This window comes from Stenella coeruleoalba (assembly GCF_951394435.1).
Source record: "Stenella coeruleoalba genome assembly, chromosome: 4".
NCBI classification, from domain to species: domain Eukaryota; kingdom Metazoa; phylum Chordata; class Mammalia; order Artiodactyla; family Delphinidae; genus Stenella; species Stenella coeruleoalba.
The window spans coordinates 63,458,476-63,479,917 of NC_137149.1; the positions used below are offsets into that span (position 1 = coordinate 63,458,476).

Here is a 21,442-nt window from a genome sequence, read left to right on the forward strand (position 1 = left end):
ATTATGTTCATGGCTACTCCGTGACCACATCCAATTTCTTAACAAGCAAATATGCTACAGACAGATGATTCTCACTTAATTCTATTGAAATGTTCAAAAGAAGTACCCAAAAAAAACCCTAGAGACTAATGTCTTCGCTTCAGAAGTAGTCCAGAACATTGGCACACCAACACATGAGAAAGATTACACTGTCTAATGGAGGTACTAATGAAATCAACACACACACTGCTCGGCAGGCTTCCACGCAGGGAACTACTTTCACTAACTTATCTGTATTTGTTTCCTAAATGTCCAGGAAAAGATGAATCCAACATCAGCCAAAATAGAGTAGGTCACAAGTATAGCATAGGGAGGCTCTATTCTAAGTTATGTGTTCATGACCTCATTTGGGAACAATTATATTGTCTGAGGTCAAGGGTAAAATGAGTTTGCATTCTGAGTATTTAAATTCTAAGAATCACAATTTATTCTTATGATTTAAATGATCTTTTCTCACTTTCAAATATTAAAAACTTAAATGTGTGATATTCTAACTTGGTCGTCCTCCAACATAATAGCAATTACATTTTACCCATAATCATAGGAAAATTGTTTTCATCAATAAAATGCTGGTCTATTCATAAAATCCAATTTCACCTCTTATTAATAACTGAACGGGTACAAATCCTGAACATTCTTGCTTGCCTGTAGAACACTCACCTCTTTTCTTTTGCTTGCCACCATCTTCTTAGCCGATCTTTGGACACTTGCAGTTCCAAAATAGTCAAGCACTGATGTGGGGGTAAGCTTCATTGGTGACAAAGGCTTATTCTTAGTGTTTAGTGTCTTAGTGTTTTCTTCATTCTTTTTCATGTTTGATGCTCCAAGATAACTATTTGGAGATCCTCCATTCTCTTTTGATTTAGAGGCTGCCTTCTTACACACAAAGTCATCTTCTTCATCTTAAATGAAATATGACCAAATATGGCTTGATAAAATATCAATTGTAATTACAAAAGCAACCACTTCCACCAACTTTATAAAAAATATACAAGTGCTATGGGATGCTAATGATTTTCTTTTCTTCCTATCTCCTAAATTCAACAGTTATCCTCACATTTACCAGTGCCAGGTCTGTAATACACCACCTCCCCCAATTACTACCCAGAGTACACAAACGTGTATATTTACTCATATATTCAACAAATAATTACTGAGCATCCATTATGTGCTAGGCACTGAGGATACAGCAGCGAATAAAAAAGACAAAATCCCTGCCGTCATGGAGCTTGGAACCTAGAAGAGGAAACAGATACAGAAATAAATAAACATATACTGTCAAGTTATATGTGCTATGAAGAAAAGTAAGACAGGGGCTCCCCGGGTGGCGCAGTGGTTCAGAGTTCGCCTGCCGATGCAGGGGACACAGGTTTGTGCCCCAGTCCGGGAAGATCCCACATGCCGCGGAGCGGCTGGGCCCGTGAGCCACGGCCGCTGAGCCTGCGTGTCCGGAGCCTGTGCTCCGCAACGGGAGAGGCCACAGCAGTGAGAGGCCCGAGTACCGCAAAAAAAAAAAAAGTAAGACAGAATGAAAGAATTAGAGAGTGATGAAGGGTGCTCTTTTAGATAGGGTAGTCAGGGAAAGCTTCTTTGATAAGCCACATTTGAACAGAGCCCTGAAATGAAGTTACCTCAGGCAAGAATGTTCAGGCAATGAAAACTACAAGTGCAGAAGCCTTAAACTGAGTGTGCTTGGAGGTCCCTGTGACTGCAGCAGAATGAAGGGGGTACACCACAAGAGTTAAGGTGAGAGAGGTAGAGGCCAAATCCCATAGAACTCTGTAGATCACAGAAGGAATTTTAGGTTTTATTTTAGAATGGGAATCCACCAGAGAATTTTCAGCAGAGTTGTGCGTAATCCAACTTAAGTCACGTCCTTTGGAGAACACACTGTCAAGGGATAAAAGCGAATGCAGGGAGACCATTTAGGAAGATATTCTACACAGTTCCAGAAGAAATGCTGAAGCCTCGGACTAGGGTGGTATTTGCAGAGGTGTTACGAAGTTGTCAAAGTCTAGCTATACATCGAAGGTGGAGTATCTAGCAATATCTAACCATTCATTGAAGACTTTATAAACACTTTGTCTTGTAACATTTTCTTTCCAAAAAGTTTCCATTGAACATCTGGTTTTAAAAGTCTTTCTAGGGCTTCCCTGGTGGCGCAGTGGTTGAGAGTCCGCCTGCCGATGCAGGGGACACGGGTTCGTGCCCCGGTCCGGGAAGATTCCACATGCCACAGAGCGGCTGGGCCGTGAGCCATGGCCGCTGAGCCTGCGCGTCCGGAGCCTGTGCTCCGCAACGGGAGAGGCCACATCAGTGAGAGGCCTGTGTACCACAAAAAAAAAAAAGTCTTTCTAAGCATTCATGACAATGCATAGATAATTAAAGACCCCAAAAATGCACCTCAAAAGGGCCTCAGTAAACTTTTTTGTTTGATTCAGTGATTCACAAGATAAAAATCTTTTTACTTTGGCCTAATTAACAAAAGAAATCCAATAAAAAGAAAAATCTAAAAGGCAGCCGTGAAGACTAGGTCAGGTCACTGTGGGGGAGGGAGGGTTCACTTTATAAGTTTGGTGTTCAAGGCCACACATGAATGGGTCTTAACCTCCTCTCAAGTACTCATTCAACTACTAGTGTTTGCTAAGGGTCATACGTGCCAAGCACTGTGCTGTTCCTAGGTGCTGCCATCTCAAACAAAAAAGTATCCAAGATATGTAAAAATCAAAAAGGATTTAGCCTTACTCTCTAATTATTATGTTTATATTAAAATTAAACTATAAACTTTACAAAGCATAAATAACTTACAGGTTTCTGAGTACTAAATGTAAAAAGTAATCCACTATTTAAAGCAAGAGCAGAGTAGACACCTCTGAGGATGTCCATACAGTTCACTATAAGCCTACTTTCCCTAAGGACTTACACCCCACTCCACCCTCCAAGGGCCTCCAATAACCACAGATATATTTATTAGATGGTTCCATATTCCTTGCCATCACAAACTGGACCAGGAGTGAGCACCTGAACAAGGTGGGGTGAATCTTACCCTTGATCAGTTTGCTGAACTAATGTGTTTAAACTAAGGTGCTAAAGGTTTATTTTTGCATTCAATGACATTCAGCAATGGCCTTCTAATAAATTCCATTTTGCTTACAACAAGCTAGGTTTTCTTCTTAACCTGCAACCAAAGATTTTAATGTCGGTTAATTTTGCACTTAACCTGTTTTTTTTTTTTTTTTTTTTGCGGTACGCGGGCCTCTCACTGTTGTGGCCTCTTGCGTTGCGGAGCACAGGCTCCGGACGCGCAGGCTCAGTGGCCATGGCTCACGGGCCCAGCCGCTCCGCGGCATGTGGGATTTTCCCGGACCGGGGCACGAACCCGTGTCCCCTGCATCGGCAGGCGGACTCTCAAACCACTTTGCCACCAGGGAAGCCCCTTGCAACCAAAGATTTTAGTTAAAGCATACTTGTTTTCTTATCTTCAACTATAGCCAATCTACCTTCAAGATTAAATTAAAAATTCATTCATCAATCTTTCTAAGCACATCCAAGGCTTGATACACGTACCAGATTTCAATCCACGTATTGACAAGGGTCAACAGACTAAGTTTAGTCACTCATATATCTGTTCTCCCTACATGACGAGTCCTTCTCTGCCTCTGCCATCTGCTTCAGATGGTTCTGCAAAGGCTAGGTGACATTATCCCCATTCCACTTAGGCACCATAGCCATGCAAATCACTCATAACAGTCCTAGTAACCACTGAGAATATAATCTGAAACTCCTTCCCTCTTCTCTAAGATAACAGCATAATGAATTGTTACATTACTGAAATCCAATTTTTTATAATTTAAGGTTTGTCTATTTTAAATCCCTAGACACAGTTAAGCTGTAGATAACCAAACCAGTAGCATTCAACAACAAACTATTCTACCTTAGCAGTCAAAACAAATTATATGAAATGCCCTTAAAAGAAGATTCAAAACAAAATTAACATTGCTGGGACTTCCCTGGTGGCGCACTGGTTAAGAATCCTCCTGCCAATGTAGGGGACACAGGTTCAATCCCTGGTCCGGGAAGATCCCACATGCCACGGAGCTACTAAGTCTGTGCGCTACAACTACTAAGCCTGCGCTCTAGAGCCCGCGAGCCACAACTACTGAAGCCCGTGCACCTAGAGCTCGTGCTCCACAAGAGAAGCCACTGCAACGAGAAGCCCGCGCACTGCAATGAAGAGTAGCCCCCGCTCACCGCGAATAGAGAAAGCCCACATGCAGCAACGAAGACCCAATGGAGCCAAAAATAAATAAATAAATTTATTTATTTTAACAAATAATAATAACATTGCTGATATCCTGGCTTTAATAAAAATAAAATAAAATAAGAAAGCCACAAAACTGGAACCTCCTAAGTATAGATATCCAATATATCTCCTTAGGCAGTAAGTGCAAAGTTAAAAGCATATCTAGTATATACAAGACAAGACTTCCAATCTTATCGAGAGCTTATTAAATTTTATAATTTTTACTTGGTTTGTTTTGAATTCAACAACTGTACTTCTGGGAAAAAAGGATTTCCTTAATGGAGAAAGGACAAAATTAAATTGTATCTGCAAAATGACAGTCTTCTACTAGTTTCTCCCTCACTTTAAAAATGCCCAAAGCAGTAACATGTGTACAAGCAGTATGACAGAAAATCCCAGAACTGAATGGACCAAGTCAACCACTATGTTTTTCTGTTATAGTTCTTCCCCTACACTCAAGAACTTCCTTAGTATATAAAATATTGTAACTGTCCTTAAGCAATTAACTCAAACTAGATCAATCACTGATATCTGGTATAGACTCGAAAGGGAAACAATGGTATTGTAGATGTTTGCAATCCCTAGCTTAACGCTTTCTCCAGCAATCTCATAAATATTCACAGGTAACAGATGAGCATGAAATCTAGTGAGATCGAGAATTTCTAAGACCATCAGATTAAAAAGACTGTTGGCAAGGGTGTAGGGAAATGGGACCTTTACATACGCAATAGGCAATGGTATTTTTAAATAGTAAATTAAAAAAAATCTTTATGGGGGGGCAATCTTGCAACATGTATCAAAACCTCACATATGCATACCCATTAGTTGGACCCAGCCATTCCACTTCTTTTTTTAATCTTTTTAAATTTTGGCCGCACCGGGTCTTAGTTGCTGCATGCAGGATCTTCATGGCAGCACGCGGGATCTTTAGTTGCAGCATGCATGTGGCATCTAGTTCCTTGACCAGGGATCCAACCCGGGCCCCCTGCATTGGAAGCGCAGTCTTACCCACTGGACCACCAGGAAAGTCCCAGCAATTCCACTCCTAACTAACTAGTCTAAAAACAAAACAGGGGGTCTTCCCTGGTGGCGCAGTGGTTAGGAATCCACCTGCCAATGCAGGGCCACGGGTTCGAGCCCTGGTCCAGGAAGATCCCACATGCAGCGGGGCAACTAAGCCCGTGCGCCACAACTAACGAGCCTGCACTCTAGACCCCACGAGCCACAACTACTGAAGCCCACGGGCTTAGAGCCTGGGCTCTGCAAAAAGAGAAGCCACCGCAGTGAGAAGCCCGCGCACCGCAACGAAGACCCAACGCAGCCAAAAATAAATAAGTTAAATAAATAAAATTTAAAATAAATAAATAAAAACAGGGACTTCCATGGTGGTCCAGTGGGTAAGACCCCGCGCTTCCACTGCAGGGGGCACAGGTTCGATCCCTGGTCTGGGAACGAAGATCCCACATGCTGCACACCAAGGCCAAAAAAAAAACAAAACAAATGAACACGTACACAAAGATATATGTACAAAAATGCTTATCATGGCATTTGTCCATTCAAAAGTATGGAGGGCTTCCCTGGTGGCGCAGTGGTTGAGAGTCCGCCTGCCGATGCAGGGGACACGGGTTCGTGCCCTGGTCCGGGAAGATCCCACATGCCGCGGAGCGGCTGGGCCCGTGAGCCATGGCCACTGAGCCTGCGTGTCCGGAGCCTGTGCTCCGCAATGGGAGAGGCCGCAACAATGAGAGGCCCGCGTACCGCAAAAAAAAAAAAAAAAAAGTATGGAGAACAGACTGCAAGAGGGCAAGAAAAGATGAAGGAAAAATTAAGGGACTAATACAGTTTAGGCAAAAGACAGCCTCAACTATGACAGTTGCACCAAAGATAGAGATAAGTGAACACTGTTTATAAAGTGAGAAAACAAATAACCTGAATACCTACTATTATGTTCAACCATGTAATGAATTATGCAGCAACAGAAAATTATAATGCATATCCATATTTACTGACATCAAGATATTCATATGTGTATTAAATGATAAAAGAGATATTACAAGAAGTTTAGTGATATATCTAAATCTACCCATCTATATATTTATAGATATGCTTTTAAATTCATGTTCAAAGATCTGAAAAGAATAAAATGTTATCAACTTTTATCTCTGGATAGGGGATTGTGGGTGATTTTTCATTTCTTTCATCGTATCTTTTTTATCTGTATATTACACTTCTCTTTCTTTTTAACCTACATCTAATATTTTACAACAAATTGACTATCTCCTAGAAACTCTCCGTCCCCTTGGCTTTCTGAGACAGAAGAGGTTTGGCTTTAGTTTCTCCCTCCTCTCCATTTTTCTTTGCTTACTTCTTTCATTATTTATTAGCATCTCTGCTTATTCTGTCACTAGCTTCAGGGACTTCATGGTATCTTTTTATCTAATTTATGATATAATTAGTTTATAATAGTTATCATTATTGAGCATTAAACTCCATGCCAGGTACTCTACCACATTCTTTATAATGCATCATCTTTAGTCAACTAGTTCTCTTATTCCATACATGGATTCCATTTTCCACATTCCTGGCAAACGCAGACTGGGCTTAAATACTTTCAAAATGGAGCAGTGTAATTCAACGTGACCTCCTCTTTCTTTGGTGAACAGCACTACTGTATTCTTTAGAAAAGTTCTTCCTTACATTAAGCCAAAACACTTCCCTGTGAATTCCACCTATTTTCCCTAATTAATCTTTTTTCCCATTCAGTGTTTGAAGACTGCCTTCGTTCTCTTCTTTAGCTCCTCTTCCCTACAAATGGTAAAGTTTCAAACCACTCACCACTTGGGTTATTGGAAAGATTAGATTTTTAAAAATCAAAGTGCCCAGTATAGTACCTCGCCATGTTATAATAAACATTCAATAAACAATAAAGCAGTATTCTCTGGTGAAAACAATACTGAACCAGAAGTCCAGAAAACTAAAATGCTAACCTGACTTCGGCTTTCTATTGTTATTTTGATTAATTATCTGGGATTCGTTGTCCTCTGCAAAATGTTGGACCAGACAAACTCTTTTAAGATTTTCCCTTCTATAGTTGTGAAAAGTCTGTGGATAGTCACATAGATTTTGTAGCTACTATACTCAATACTGGTGAGAATGTGATAAGTCTGTACTAATATAAACACTAACTATGAAAGTGTAAACTACTGGGTTAGCCAAAACAGTTTGTTTGGGTTTTTCCGTAACACCTTACGAAAAACCCGAACGAACTTTTTGGTCAACCCAACAGTATGACTTTTCTAGAAAGCAATTTGGCAAAATATATCTAGAACCTTAAAGAAGTTCATAACCTTTAGCATAGTAATTCTTAGAGATAATAAGAGGTGCTGACAAACATTTATATACAAATATATTCATCACACTACTAAAAACATTAAAAATGTAGGCAACAAAAATAATTAAAACTGGAAGGGCTATATACATTGTGATCTAGTCATACAATGAATTCATGCCGTCATAAAAAATTAGGCCCAAATTTCAAAGCTCAAAAAAAAATTATGAAAACAGTAAAAATGAGCTGGCAAAAAACCAAAAATGCATCACTTTGTTCTTTAGGTTAGCCTTAAACATCACTCCTAAAAGAGAGCTTCTTTCCATAGCCTTCTCTACTAGAGATCTTTTTACAATGGGTTTAAAGTTAACAATGTCTTCAAGCTACAGATCCCAAAAATACACTACATCTAAACACAGACATAACTTTATAAACATTTTCATAAATACTGAGTAAAAATGTAATTTTCAAGAAAAAATATGGAAATATTCTGCATGAAATTTCAAGTATGTTTTCACTGTACTAAGCAAAAATTATATACAAGGTGCTTTGTTCTCTACTAACCACAAAATAAATGGTTCTCCAAGTCCCCTTGGAAAGCAGGAGCAATTCTAGTGAAATACAGTTATGCAAAAAGGAAAAAAAAATATTGACTTGCTTGATTTAATGCTTATTTAGTGCCCTGTGATTTGTGAACTTCTCCACAGTCCTTATAGTTACATGGACCTGTAACTATAAGGCTGTGACCATCCTTATGTAAAATAAATATTTTACGATTCTACACAGTGTGTAGACATGAAACATCCCAAATAAAGTTATGGTTGTTTTTCTTTTTTAACATTTGTTCTTGTTTCCTAATGAGCCTAAATTTGTTCTGCCTTGTCAGAAGCCAAAGGCAAAACTGTGTTCTCTTCTTCACATTAACTTAAAATAATGATAAATAGATCTAAGTCAAATTTCTGTGACCTAGTTGAAAATCATGGGCAACGGAACACTTAGAACCTCCCCCCAGGATATCTGACTCCTTATAAAAACACCATTTATTTTTATTTATATACAACACAACCTCAAATGTGGTAAGAATCACCACGTAAACTAGCATTATCCAACATACAGCAGAGGAATTGCCTGGAAGAGAAGATTGCTTTGCCACTCTGAGTTAGATACATTCATTTATTTAAAAGGATAACAAATGAAAGAGCAAGAAAATAATGTGCAGGTCTCTAAAAAAATCTAATTCTGAAGTTCCTACTGCTGAGAGTTTGGGATTCTAATTTTTTTCCCTCAGTGTGAAATACACAGAAACCAAATTAATGGAGACCATCCTAGAAGAATCTGGTTACAGAGATTAAAAATAATTTATTTTGCAACAAGTCAAAAACTAAAAAGGGAATCTGAGTCTTTAGAGCCTTTTTCTACTAACTTCCTTTTCAATACTTCCTTGAGTCAAAAATCCAAACTGTCATTTTGGTGTGGACATAGAGAAAGGTTCATATGCATATTCGAAGTCTTCAATAAATATTTGTTAATTAAGTGGTTGGAAAAGAAACTACACATATCATCTTTGCACCACTTATGGGGTGTGAGAATCGGACATTCTGGGGTGAATCACTGAATGATTTATGTGGTGAATCAGATATATTTCAGTATAATGAAATAAAACTGAAACTGCTCATCCTTAATCAAGAAATTTAGAGATATCATGATTCTTTACTAATAAATCCTCTTAGAATCAAATGGAGTCAGTTATATTTTAAGAATAAAATTACTTAATAATTCGTGAGGTCTAGTGAGGTAGCTAAGTAATGATATTTATCATTAAGAGAAAAAAGTACTGGCTTGTGCTGTGATGTTATCTACCACATAGAGTCCTCCCCAGAGCAGGAAGAACAGTCCATGGAAAGTCACAGCTGGTTTCAATTACTAAGAAAACAATGCAGGAGAAGAAAGTGGAACATTTTACTACTTACTCACCTCCTTCCTCCATCTCCACTGCATCTCACAGGAAAAGAAAAAGGAGGTTCAGGGTTAGGGGAGGGAGGGCTTAGACAACTAGCCACAGGTACATTATCCAGAGCTTCTTACAACTCTAAAGCATGAAACCGGCAACAGAAGGAAAACTCGACTGACCGGAAGAGTTAAGGGAGTGGTTCAGCAATGCGATTCACCACTTCCATTCACATTCCACTTCCCCGCACATGAGAGGACATAACAATGCTGGTTTCTATGCTAAGACCAAGTATAAATCACCTGTATACTGTTTTATTAGTGCTTAATGACATTTTCATAACATAATCCTACTTCCTTAGCATTCTCGAATACAATCCTGTATCTCTCATACTTTCACAAGTACCTGACAACAAAATATGTGTCACCAGAAAACAACAGTCTGTTCATTTTCAAAGATGTTTCAGACACTCAATAATCATTCCAGATACTCTAGTGCTTCATTATTCACTATGTCCTTTTCAGTTCTCCTTCTTCATATGCCACTGAATTTTTTTTCAGGTCTCATAATATGCACTACTGAAAGGGGACTGAAGAGCAAACTAGGGAAAAAAGACTACAAGAAAGCACCTAGCTCTTATAATGATGCTTCAGTCAAAATGAATTTGGGAATGAACTTGCTAAAGGATATCAGTGACCTTGAATCATCATATAAAATGGAAGAAGTCTCTAAAGATTAAAGAGGAGAAGTGGAGTCCTAATTGTCAAAAAGAGAAAGGCAGATCCCCAACTACAGAAATATAGAAGAAGAAAGGTTTGGTTACAGTTCTACACAACAATATCAAGAGCAGGGCAAAAAGAGAGTATCTACAGATAGCCAACAGTCACATGAAAAGATGCTCAACATGGCTATTAGAGAAATGCAAATCAAAACTACAATGAGATATCACCTCACACCAGTTAGAATGGCCATCATTAAAAAGTCAACAAATAACAAATTCTGAAGAGGGGGTGGAGAAAAGGGAACCCTTCTACACTATTGGTGGGAATGTAAGTTGGTGCAACAACTATGGAAAACAGCATGGAGGTTCCTCAGAAAACTAAAAATAGAACTACCGTATGAACCAGCAATCCCACTTCTGGGCATATATCTGACAAAACTATAATTCAGAAAGATACATGCACCCCAGTGTTCACAGCAGCACTATTCACAACAGCCAACACATGGAAACAAACTAAATGTCCATCGACAGATGAATGGATAAAGATGTGGTACATATACACAATGGAATACTACTCAGCCATAAAAAAGAATGAAATAATGCCATTTGCAGCAACATGGATGCAACTAGAGATTATCATACTAACTGAAGTAAGTCAGAAAGAGAAAGACGAATACCATATGATACCACTTATATGTGGAATCTAAAATGACACAAATGAACTCATCTACAAAACAGAAACAGACTCACATACATAGAGAACAGACTTGTTGTTGCCAAGGGGGAGGGGGGTGAGGGAGGGATGGAGCGGGAGTTTGGGGTTAGCAGATGCAAACTATTATATATAGAATAGATAAACAACAAGGTCCTACTGTATAGCACAGTAAGCTATATTCAGTATCCTGTGATAAACCATAATGGAAAAGAATATGAAAAAGAATGTACATATATGTATAACTGAATTACTTTGCTGTATAGCAGAAATTAACACATTATAAATCAACTATACTTCAATAAAAGATTAAAATAAAAAACAAAAACCAAAAAGAGAGTATTTAACAGAAGCAGACAGAGGTTCACTGAGATTAAACTATGCTGGCCTGAGCCGTCATTTATTCTTTAGGACTAGTAGATGAGATGAATATTAGAAACAGGGATGTCTGGACTGTAACAAAGCATCTACCAAATTGTCTTCCGATAGGCTATGGCAGGGTTTTTAACCTCTGCATTACTGACATCTTGAGCCAAATAATTGTTGTAGGGGGCTCTCTGGTGCACTGTAGGATGTTTAGTAGCAACTCTGGCCTCTACCAACTAGATGCCACAGCATCCGCCAGTTGTGATAACCAAAAATAGCACTCCAGATATGCCAGATTTTTTGCTGCAAGGCAAAATCACCCTTGACTAAGAAGCACTGATTTATGGCAAGATGGAGAAATACAAGATACGTAACAGTGGTTTCTGAGATTCATAACTAATTGCAAAGCTCTTCAGAAGAAACTGAAAAGCTGTATCCAGGATGCTGATATTCGATCATGTCAATTTTGAAAAAGGTTTCTTTACATGTCCCTTAATACTAAACAATTTTACTAATGATTCAGAAAGAAATACACAGATAGGTTCATCAAATCTGTAGAAGATATGAAATCAGATGATATAAAAAATAAGTGGATGAGGGGCATCCAAAGAACTACAGGATTCTTTCACACTGAAGCTTTGTGCAACCTTAGATTGAAAATTGATTCTTTGAGAGTAAGTTTTCTTAAAGCAAGTCAGCTCTGATATAAGGTTGTTTTGAAGATCAAATGAGACAGATAGGAAATATAAGCCATATAATAAATAATGTTATTCCATTCCATGAAGTCAGTATAAAAGTGTTTTGAAAAAAATTTATAATAGTATACAAGACAAAATTTATGTTAACATTATTAAGGTCGAATTCTCCCTGCCTTTCACATGGACACAGAGGTTTCAAGTAAAGTAAGAGATTCCTACACAGATGATACTGTAATTAAGAAAATACAAGGTACGATACAATACTAGGTAGTATTAATCTGGTGTAAGTAAATCTGTGAAAGTTTATAAATTGAATTTTTTAAAGTAGATTTTCCTCTTTCTATAAGTTAGAAAGTAGTGAATAATGCACATGAAATAGCACTACTGATTTCCAAACTTCACATTATTCTCCTTTCTAGTATACACAATACCTAAATCTCCATGTTAAATCCTACCAAAACCTTTGACGTTTATCTCAAATTTCTCTCTCTCCCAGGAAATGTTTCCTGAACTTCCAAAATAAAAGTTACCTCTCTCATGCCCAAATATCCTTGGAAGATATTTTTATCACTGTTAATTGTTTCCTTGTATTACAATTTTTATGTAAAAGGCTTATCTCCCCAGTAGAATTTAAGCCCTTGAAGACAGGGCTGAACTTTATTCTCTTATCTATTTCATAGATTGTCCAGTATGCTGTTGGGCACAAACAGTGAACAATCGCGTTTGTTAAATAAATAAATCAGTGAGAATTTAATATTGTTAAATGAAACTATTCAAATGTAAAATTTAAAAAAAAAAGATAACAGAATCAGAATACAAAACCCTGGAAGCTAACAAGATAAAAACGTAAGAGTTTCAGAAAAAAATTTTCAGAAAAAAAATTTAATAAGGATAAACATAAAGTCCCTTTTCTGGACCTGAGAAGCACAAACTGGAACCCCCTTCTATTCTTCATAATACAGGTGAATAAACTACACCCTTAAAACAAATGCCACTTAACCTCAAGAAATTCTATTCTCTTTTAAGTGATAATATTCTTCATTGTGAATTGTCCACTTATTGATGGTTAAATATGTTCTATTACAATGAAGCATAAACAAGTATGTTCACATCAATAATCCAATATCCAAAATAAGAGTATGAGAAAAATTAAATGCATACTATTAAAATTCACTATGCAGAAGTTTAAAAGAATGAGATAGGAATCTTTCTGTATTGAAAGAGAAGAGAGGCTGAGGGGTGGGGAGGGAGGGAGGGGAGAAAAGGAGAGAAGGAAGGAGGAAGGGAAGGAGACATTAAGTTATGAAAAAGCAAGCTGCAGAGATGTTACAAGATGCCACTCTCAAATACGTGTATATATGTAAATATACATGTGTGTATATATATATATATATTTTAAATTTATATAGCTATGTAGGGCAAAAGGGATGGACGAAGGAATGGAACATTTTTTATCTGAATTGTTTCTTTTTCAGTGAGAATGTGTTACTTAGGTAATTCTGAATAATATTAATCTAAATACTCATCCTCAAAAATCTAAACTTAGTTTCTTTTATAGTCTTATAAAAACTATAAATATTAATAGTATTATTAATTTTTTAATATTGATTTTAAATCCATATTAATTTTTGAACAAGTATAATGAAAGAAATATAATACACAGTTCTTAGGTTTCCTCTCACTTCAAGGAAATTCTCTGTCTCAGCCACACTGGGTTTCCCTGAAAATATCTAAGAGAAGTTCTCTATCCTATACAGAAATCTATTCCTATTTATCTGGCACACAAAGCTGTATGTCACTAAAAATTAGCACACACATTCCCCAATAATATTTTCTGCTGCTATTTTCCCGAGTCACAAGTCACTGATATTACATAGTAACCTGGAGAACACCACATTCCCAATTTTTTCCCACTTAATGTCCCCAAAATAATTATAACTTCAAGAACACTATCAGCCTATGGAATTATATGCTCAATAAAAATTACCGATCATAACAACCCACAGAATGGGAGAAAATATTTGTAAATGAAGCAACGAACAAGGGATTAATCTCCAAAATATACAAACAGCTCCTGTTTGGACTTTTTTTAATACAATATAAAAAAAAAAACAGCTCAATCAGAACATCGGCAGAAGATCTAACTAGACATTTCTCCAAAGAAGACATAAAGAGGGCCAAAAATCACATGAAAAGATGCTCAACATCACTAATTACTAGAGAAATGCAAATCAAAACAACAATGAGGTACCACCTCACACCAGTCAGAATAGCCATCATTAAAAAGTCTATAGGGCTTCCCTGGTGGCGCAGTGGTTGAGAGTCCGCCTGCCGACACAGGGGACACGGGTTCGTGCCCCGGTCTGGGAAGATCCCACATGCCACGGAGCGGCTGGGCCCGTGAGCCATGGCCGCTGAGCCTGCACATCCGGAGCCTGTGCTCCGCAACAGGAGGGGCCACAGCAGTGAGAGGCCTGCATACCACAAAAAAAAAAAAAAAAAAAAGTCGGGGCTTCCCTGGTGGCGCAGTGGTTGAGAGTCTGCCTGCGGATGCAGGGGACACCGGTTCGTGCCCCAGTCTGGGAAGATCCCATATGCCTCGGAGCAGCTGGGCCCGTGAGCCATGGCCACTGAGCCTGTGCTCCGCAAAAAAAAAAAAAAAAAAAAAAAAAAAAAAAGTCTACAAATAACAAATGCTGAAGAGAGGGTAGAGAGATGGAGAAAGTGTGGAGAAAAGGAAACCCTCCTACACTGTTGGTGGGAATGTAAACTGGTACAACCATTATGGAGAACAGTAAGGAGGTTCCTTAAAAAATTACATATAAAACTACCATATTATCTGGCAATCCCACTCCTGGGCATATATCTGGAGAAAACCATAATTTGAAAAGATGCATGCACCCCAATGTTCATTGCACCATTATTTACAATAGCCAAGACATGGAAGCAACCTAAATGTCCATTGACAGAGGAGTGGATAAAAAGATGTGGTACATATATATGATGGAATACTACGCAGCCATAAAAAAGAATGAAATAATGCCATTTGCCACAACACGGATGGACCCAGAGATTGTCATACTAAGTGAAGTAAATCAGACAAAGACAAATATCACATGATATTGCTTATATGTGGAATCCAAAAAAATGGTACAGATGAACTTATTTACAAAACAGAAAAAGAGTCACAGATGTAGAAAACAAACTTATGGTTACCCAGGGGGCAAGTGGGGAGGGGATAAATTGGGAGATTGGGATTGACATATACACACTACTATGTATAAAAGAGATAACTAATAAGGACCTACTGTATAGTACAGGGAACTAGACTCAATATTCTGTTATGACCTGTATGGGAAAAGAATCTAAAAATGAGTGGAGACATATATATATGCGCATATATTCACTTTGCTGTACACGTGAAACTAACACAACATTGTAAATCAACTATACACCAATAAAAAATTTTTTTAAATTACCCGTCATAAACAATTCTCAAGATTGGGAAAAGCCCCACCATTTTCAACCAAACACAAGCAGCCCCTGATGAAACTGCATAATAAAAGGTCACCTGTGTCAAACAAAACTCAAGGTCTCTCACTTCATTAAACAACTAAAAGTAAACATATTTACCCAGTACGACAAGTATTTGGATTTTTACCAACCTACAAGAACATTTTACTACAGTCAATGGTTAGCTATGAAGATATGTATAAGCAATTTTTTTCCTTTTCCTGTAATATGAGAAACTAATGTAGTTAAAGTACTTTAAAAATCAATAAGGGACTTCCCTGGCAGTCCAGTGGTTAAGACTTTGCCTTCCAATGCAGGGGGGTGCAGGTTCGATCCCTGGTCGGGGAGCTAAGATCTCACATGCCTCGCAGTCAAAAAACCAAAACATAAAACCGAAGCAACACTGTAACAAATCCAACAAAGACTTTAAAAATAGTCCGCATCAAAAAAAATCTTTAAAAAAATCAATACATAATAGAAGACAAATTTAATCAAACAAAGTGATGATGAAAAGTGTGTCATGGAGCTAAATGATAAGCCTAAAGATCTGTATAACAATATAGCCTAAAGAACTGTGTAATAGTACAACCAAAAGCACCTGAAGTAGGTTAAGTAGGTTATTTTCTTTTCTTTTTTAACTTTTTAAATTAATTTTTATTGGAGTATAGTTGCTTAGTAGGTTATTTTCTAAAGTTAGGTTATTTCCAAGACTTCCTTGGTGGTCCAGTGGGTAAGACTCTGCACTCCCAACACAGGGGACCCAGGTTCAATCCCTGGTCGGGGAACTAGATCCCACATGCATGCCACAACTAAGAAGTCCACAGGCCACAACTAAGAGCCCACATGGAGCAACTAAGACCCAGTACACCCAAAGTAAATAAATAAATAAATATTTTAAAATAAATAAATAAAGTAAGGTTATTTCCTAAGTATGTTTCTCATTGTTTATAAAGAACTGTGCAACAGGAATAAAATGCAAGCCACCTTTTTAAAAAGGAAAAAGAAACAGATGAAATTAATTTTAATAATATATTTCACTTATCCTAACATATTCAGATTATTATTTCAACATGTAATCAATGCTAAAAAATTATTAATAAGATAATTTATCCTTTTTTTTGTAGTAAGTCTTTGAAATCTATACTTCACAAGTAAAACATTCTGAATTTGGGCTAATCATATTTCAAGTGCTCAACAGCCACATGTAGTAGTTCCCATACTGGACAAAGAACATCTATAACATAAGTGGGCCAAATACAATTTCTAAAGCACAGTTATATAATCAAAAAAAGCCCTAAGTATCTAAGCAAAAGCAAATGTCTTTAGCATAATCTTAAAGGCAGATGTAGGTGTACGATCAGGTCAAAATATAATAATAACAGTTAATACTTACTGAGCATTTCAGTAATGTGACAGACACTATTTTAATTGCTTTTCAAGCATTATCTCATTTGATCAAGCACAAAGGCCTCTGATGTAGGTACTAGTAATACCCCATTTTACAAACAAGGAAACTAAGACACAGGGAAGGTAAATGAAGGTTTAACCCAGGCAGGAGGTTTTACTCAAGAGCTCATGTTCTTAAACACTACGCATGCTATGCTGTAAGGAAAAAAAACAGTTGGTTTATAAAAGATAAAATATGGAATAGTAAAGAAAATTGTTTCTTTTGGAATTAACAGGTTTTTAAAACTGAATCATATCATATAATCCTTTTCCACAAGAAGCTCCAAACTCCAAAAAAAAAAAAGTACAATTTTATTACCACAAATATTTTATTTAACCTTATACTGATAAATTGTTGTTGTGGGTTTTTTTTTTTTTTTTTTGGCCACGTGGCATGTGGGATCTTAGTTCCCCTTACCAAGGATCGAACCCATGCCCCCAGAATTGGAAGCATGAAGTCTTAACCACTGGACCTCCAAGCAAGTCCCAATATACTGATAAATATTTATTTCTACAATATGAATACTTATTCATAACCAGCATTGAAATTTTGTATGTAGTTTTAGCTTTAAAAAAAAGAATAAAAGAATTATTTTATGGTCAAGAAATTTCTAGTTAGTTTATTAATTTCAAGAAGCTGCACTTTTCTTTTTGTGAAACTCATTATATTTCTGATTTTATTATGCTAATTTTATTGCAGACTTCTTTTTAACCATCTCATTCTCTTTTATGATGGGAAGGAAAAGGGCTTTTCTCCCATTCACCTATCATTCCAAGGCATAAAAAAGTATGAGAAGATAAAACAGGCAAAAAAACAGCTAACTTCTTTCCTGTATCTCAAATCCAGGAAAAAGCAGAATACTATGTAATACTGAACATCATATGAGATAGATATACTGTACCCCAAGAATTTTTGCTAAGACAAGATGACAACATTCACTTTCACATGTACATACCCTTGGCAGGGTGATATAAATACTGTCTAATGGTCATAAAAATTTCAGATAAGATGATAGTTAGTTATCTTTTCAGAAAATAACATTCGAAAATACCTGGTCTGAAATAAACAGTCCCATGTTAAAGAAAACCTGTGATCAGAGCTTAAATTGTTTGACCCTTCTGTGTACCTAAAATCACAAGATAACGATAGCCTTGATCCACAGTTGAAGGCCATCGCTGTCTGCACACTAACTTTGACGTTTTCAGGGTGTCACTGGAAAGCTTGATCACACCACCTTCAGTTACATAATAAACCTATCACCATACTGGTTTTAGTATCCCTCCCACATATTCAAAACTTGACAAAGGTGGCCAGATGTAAGAGGGAGCCTTTTAATGGAAGAGCGCATTTGCACAACGTGCCTGAACAGATATTTAGCAACAGAACAGAAAGGTTCAAGAGTCAATCTGCCACAGGCCATAATGAAGAAATTTATCTCAGCTTCCAGAAAATATGTTCATGTCACTTAGATTTTCTCTTTGGTCATTTGAACAACTTTATCAAATATGTAAATGTTTCAGAGAGCCTACAAAGCTTCATCTGTGGGCTTCTTTCATTTTTATTTTTTCCTTTTGACAGCCTGTTATTTATGTTTCAGGCACTGGGTCTGGCCCTTTCATATGCATCATCCCATTTTTTCCCAACTAGCCTATTCAGTTAGTGTTTCTACTTTACAGAAAGGGAGACAGACTCACTGCCCTTTAGCCCAGTCACACAGCTGTTAGATGGGAACTAAGGATGTACCCTCCAGGCAGGGCTTCTGACCTTCCAGTCTCAGCTTCCTTCTACAACTCAAGGACTTCTTTCCTGTTTCATTCCCTACTTACTGACCAATTTATCTACCATGAGTACCTTCATACTCTCAAGTAACAGCCCATACATGAAAGCAAATTCCAATAACATTAAAACATTAAAGGTGGGGATTCCCTGGTGGCTCAGTGGTTAAGAATCGGCAGGGGACACAGGTTTGAGCCCTGGTCCGGGAAGATCCCACATGCTGCGGAGCAACTAAGCCTGTGCACCACAACTACTGAGCCTTTGCTCTAGAGCCCGCGAGCCAAAACTATTGAGCCCACGCCCCACAACTACTGACGCTGCGCGCCTAGAGCCCGTGCTTCGCAACAAGAGAAGCAACTGCAATGAGAAGCCAGAGTACCGCAACAAGAGTAGCCCCCGCTCGCTGCAACTAGAGAAAGCCCGCATGCAGCAGCAAAGACCCAATGCAGTCAAAAATAAATAAATAAAATAAAAAATTTTTAATTATATTAAAAAAACCATTAAAGGTTAATTGTATGGTATGTGAATTATATCTCAATAAAGTTGATGTTAAAAAATAAAAAAATTTTACATGTAAGCATGCTAATAACATCAGCTCTCTAATTATCCTAATAGTAAACCATAGATAGCATGGCTGAATGAAGCCCATAGGTAATCCAAAAACCTAACCTATAACTCATCCCCAAAATGTTTATAGATCAGTCCCTAACTATTGCTAACTTTTAAGACTCTCATTACTTCACTCGTAGATTACCATAAATGCCTCAGCCTCCCCAATTATGATTTTTCTATTCTCCTTCCCACCTTAAATACTCGCAATCACTCTTAAATACTAGCAATCACTCTTAAATACTATTTTCATCATTCTATATCTGTTCAAAAACTTTAATGGTTCCCTTTTCCCTGCTATGTGGAATTCCTCTGCCTAGCTTTCAAGATCTTCCCTAACCTGGCTTCATCACCTCTCATTATTCCTCATCATGTGGGCAAGCAATCTCTTCAGTGTCCTGCGAATACATCAAGCCTTGTGCTGGATGCTGTGCTTTAAATAATCCCATCTTGTTAACCACACATGTTCTTTCCCTCCATCATGGGCTCATCCATCAAGGGTTAGATCAAATCTTACCCTCTCCATGAAGCCCTCTCCCTGACTATTGTATATTGCAGCCTCAGGCAATTCCTATAGTACTTAGGAGTCTTTAATCATCTTTGTATCCCAGCACCTAGTATCTAGGACAGAAAAGACAATCAATAAATGTCTGTTGAATGTAAGTTGTAACATGCTGTGTCAAAATAATTGTGGTTTTTACCCTGTCTGTTCAAACCAGGTGTATTCACTTCACTAGCAATACAAGTAGCAGAGTGCTAAAAATAATGGTGTCAGAGGTTTTCCTTAAGATGAACAAACTAATGAGGTATCAGATGCTCTCATGGCCCCTTTAAGCAATTTCTATATAGGAACTGATAAAACAGGTTCTGTGAATTTGAAGATGGTCTCCTCTAGGAGTTAACAATGCTAAAATCTAAATGACTTTATAATGAACCCATCTAAGTGTTTTTTCCTAAGATGACAATATAATTCAGGGTTCCTTACCATAAAAGAATACTATCTATGAAACAATTATTTATACTATGATATCTTAAGATTAGTGTACATTTATAAATATCTTATTTTCTGACCACTCAAAACAGCTCAAATAAATATAAATACAATAACAATCATTTTTTTTTAAAGCCAATGCTAAAATCTTTCGTGTCACCAGAGAATATAAGGAATTTAGGTCACATCTGTGCTAGATTATAAAGCACAAATATGAATAGTCATTATATACCTAGATTGTTATGACTTTAACACCCAAGATAAAAAAACTTACATTAAAAAGTTTTAAAACAACCCAATAATATTTGAATATATGATTCAAGACAGAGCTTCAACATATATGCTTCAATATACAGCACTTTAAAAAAATTCTAAGAACCAATTCCCCTGTAATTGGCCCTTAACTCACAGAAAATGCCAAAGATAATTACAACCTTCCCCTGGTAAATATAATTCCACAAACCAAAAAAGGCAACAGAAATTCAGTTCAAAGTGAAGGAGGTACATTTAGATACCAACGAGAAGCTCAAGAACATAACACACACTGCGCTTTTTTCTAAAACAATAAACATATTCGGTACCCTTACCTGTTTCTGAAATGTATGTAACAGGATCCTGGTGTCGAATTTTAGCAGGTTTAGAAGACAGTGGCAATTTTTCTGGTCGCTTTTTGGAGTTTTTTACCTGCACTGTCTCCTCTGATTCTGAATCTAAATGAGAGGAAAATTAAAACTTTGAAAAGAAATAGTATAATATAGTGTGTTTTTAAAGTGGGTTTTTTTGTTTTGTTTGTTTTTTGGCTGTGCCATCCATCTTTCAGGATCTTAGTTCTCCGACCAGGGATCAAACCTGGGCCCACAGCAGTAAAAGCACCAAGTCCTAACCACTGGACCACCACGGAATTCCCTTAAAGCGGTTATTATTAACCAATTCCTCAAGACCCTTTTCAAGGCAAATCTCTTTTATAAATTCTCATAGGTTGCCTTCTATC

The 21,442-nt window shown here is 37.3% G+C and overlaps 2 protein-coding genes across 3 annotated transcripts in view; one reads left to right on the top strand and one right to left on the bottom strand.

The window, feature by feature from the left end:
- Positions 1–21,442, bottom strand: part of RFC1 (replication factor C subunit 1) — an 83,595-nt gene that overhangs the window by 38,549 nt on the left and 23,604 nt on the right. For both annotated transcript variants that reach the window (XM_079919101.1, XM_079919100.1), the window contains exons 4-5: positions 21,039–21,161; positions 700–941 (exon numbers count right to left, since the gene is read on the bottom strand). In XM_079919101.1, coding sequence (XP_079775227.1) covers positions 700–941; positions 21,039–21,161 — 365 coding nt within the window. The remainder of the gene's footprint in view (positions 1–699; positions 942–21,038; positions 21,162–21,442) is intronic.
- The window catches only part of LOC307185216 (SCAN domain-containing protein 3-like), a 546,171-nt gene that overhangs the window by 31,792 nt on the left and 492,937 nt on the right, over positions 1–21,442 (top strand). The window lies entirely within an intron of this gene.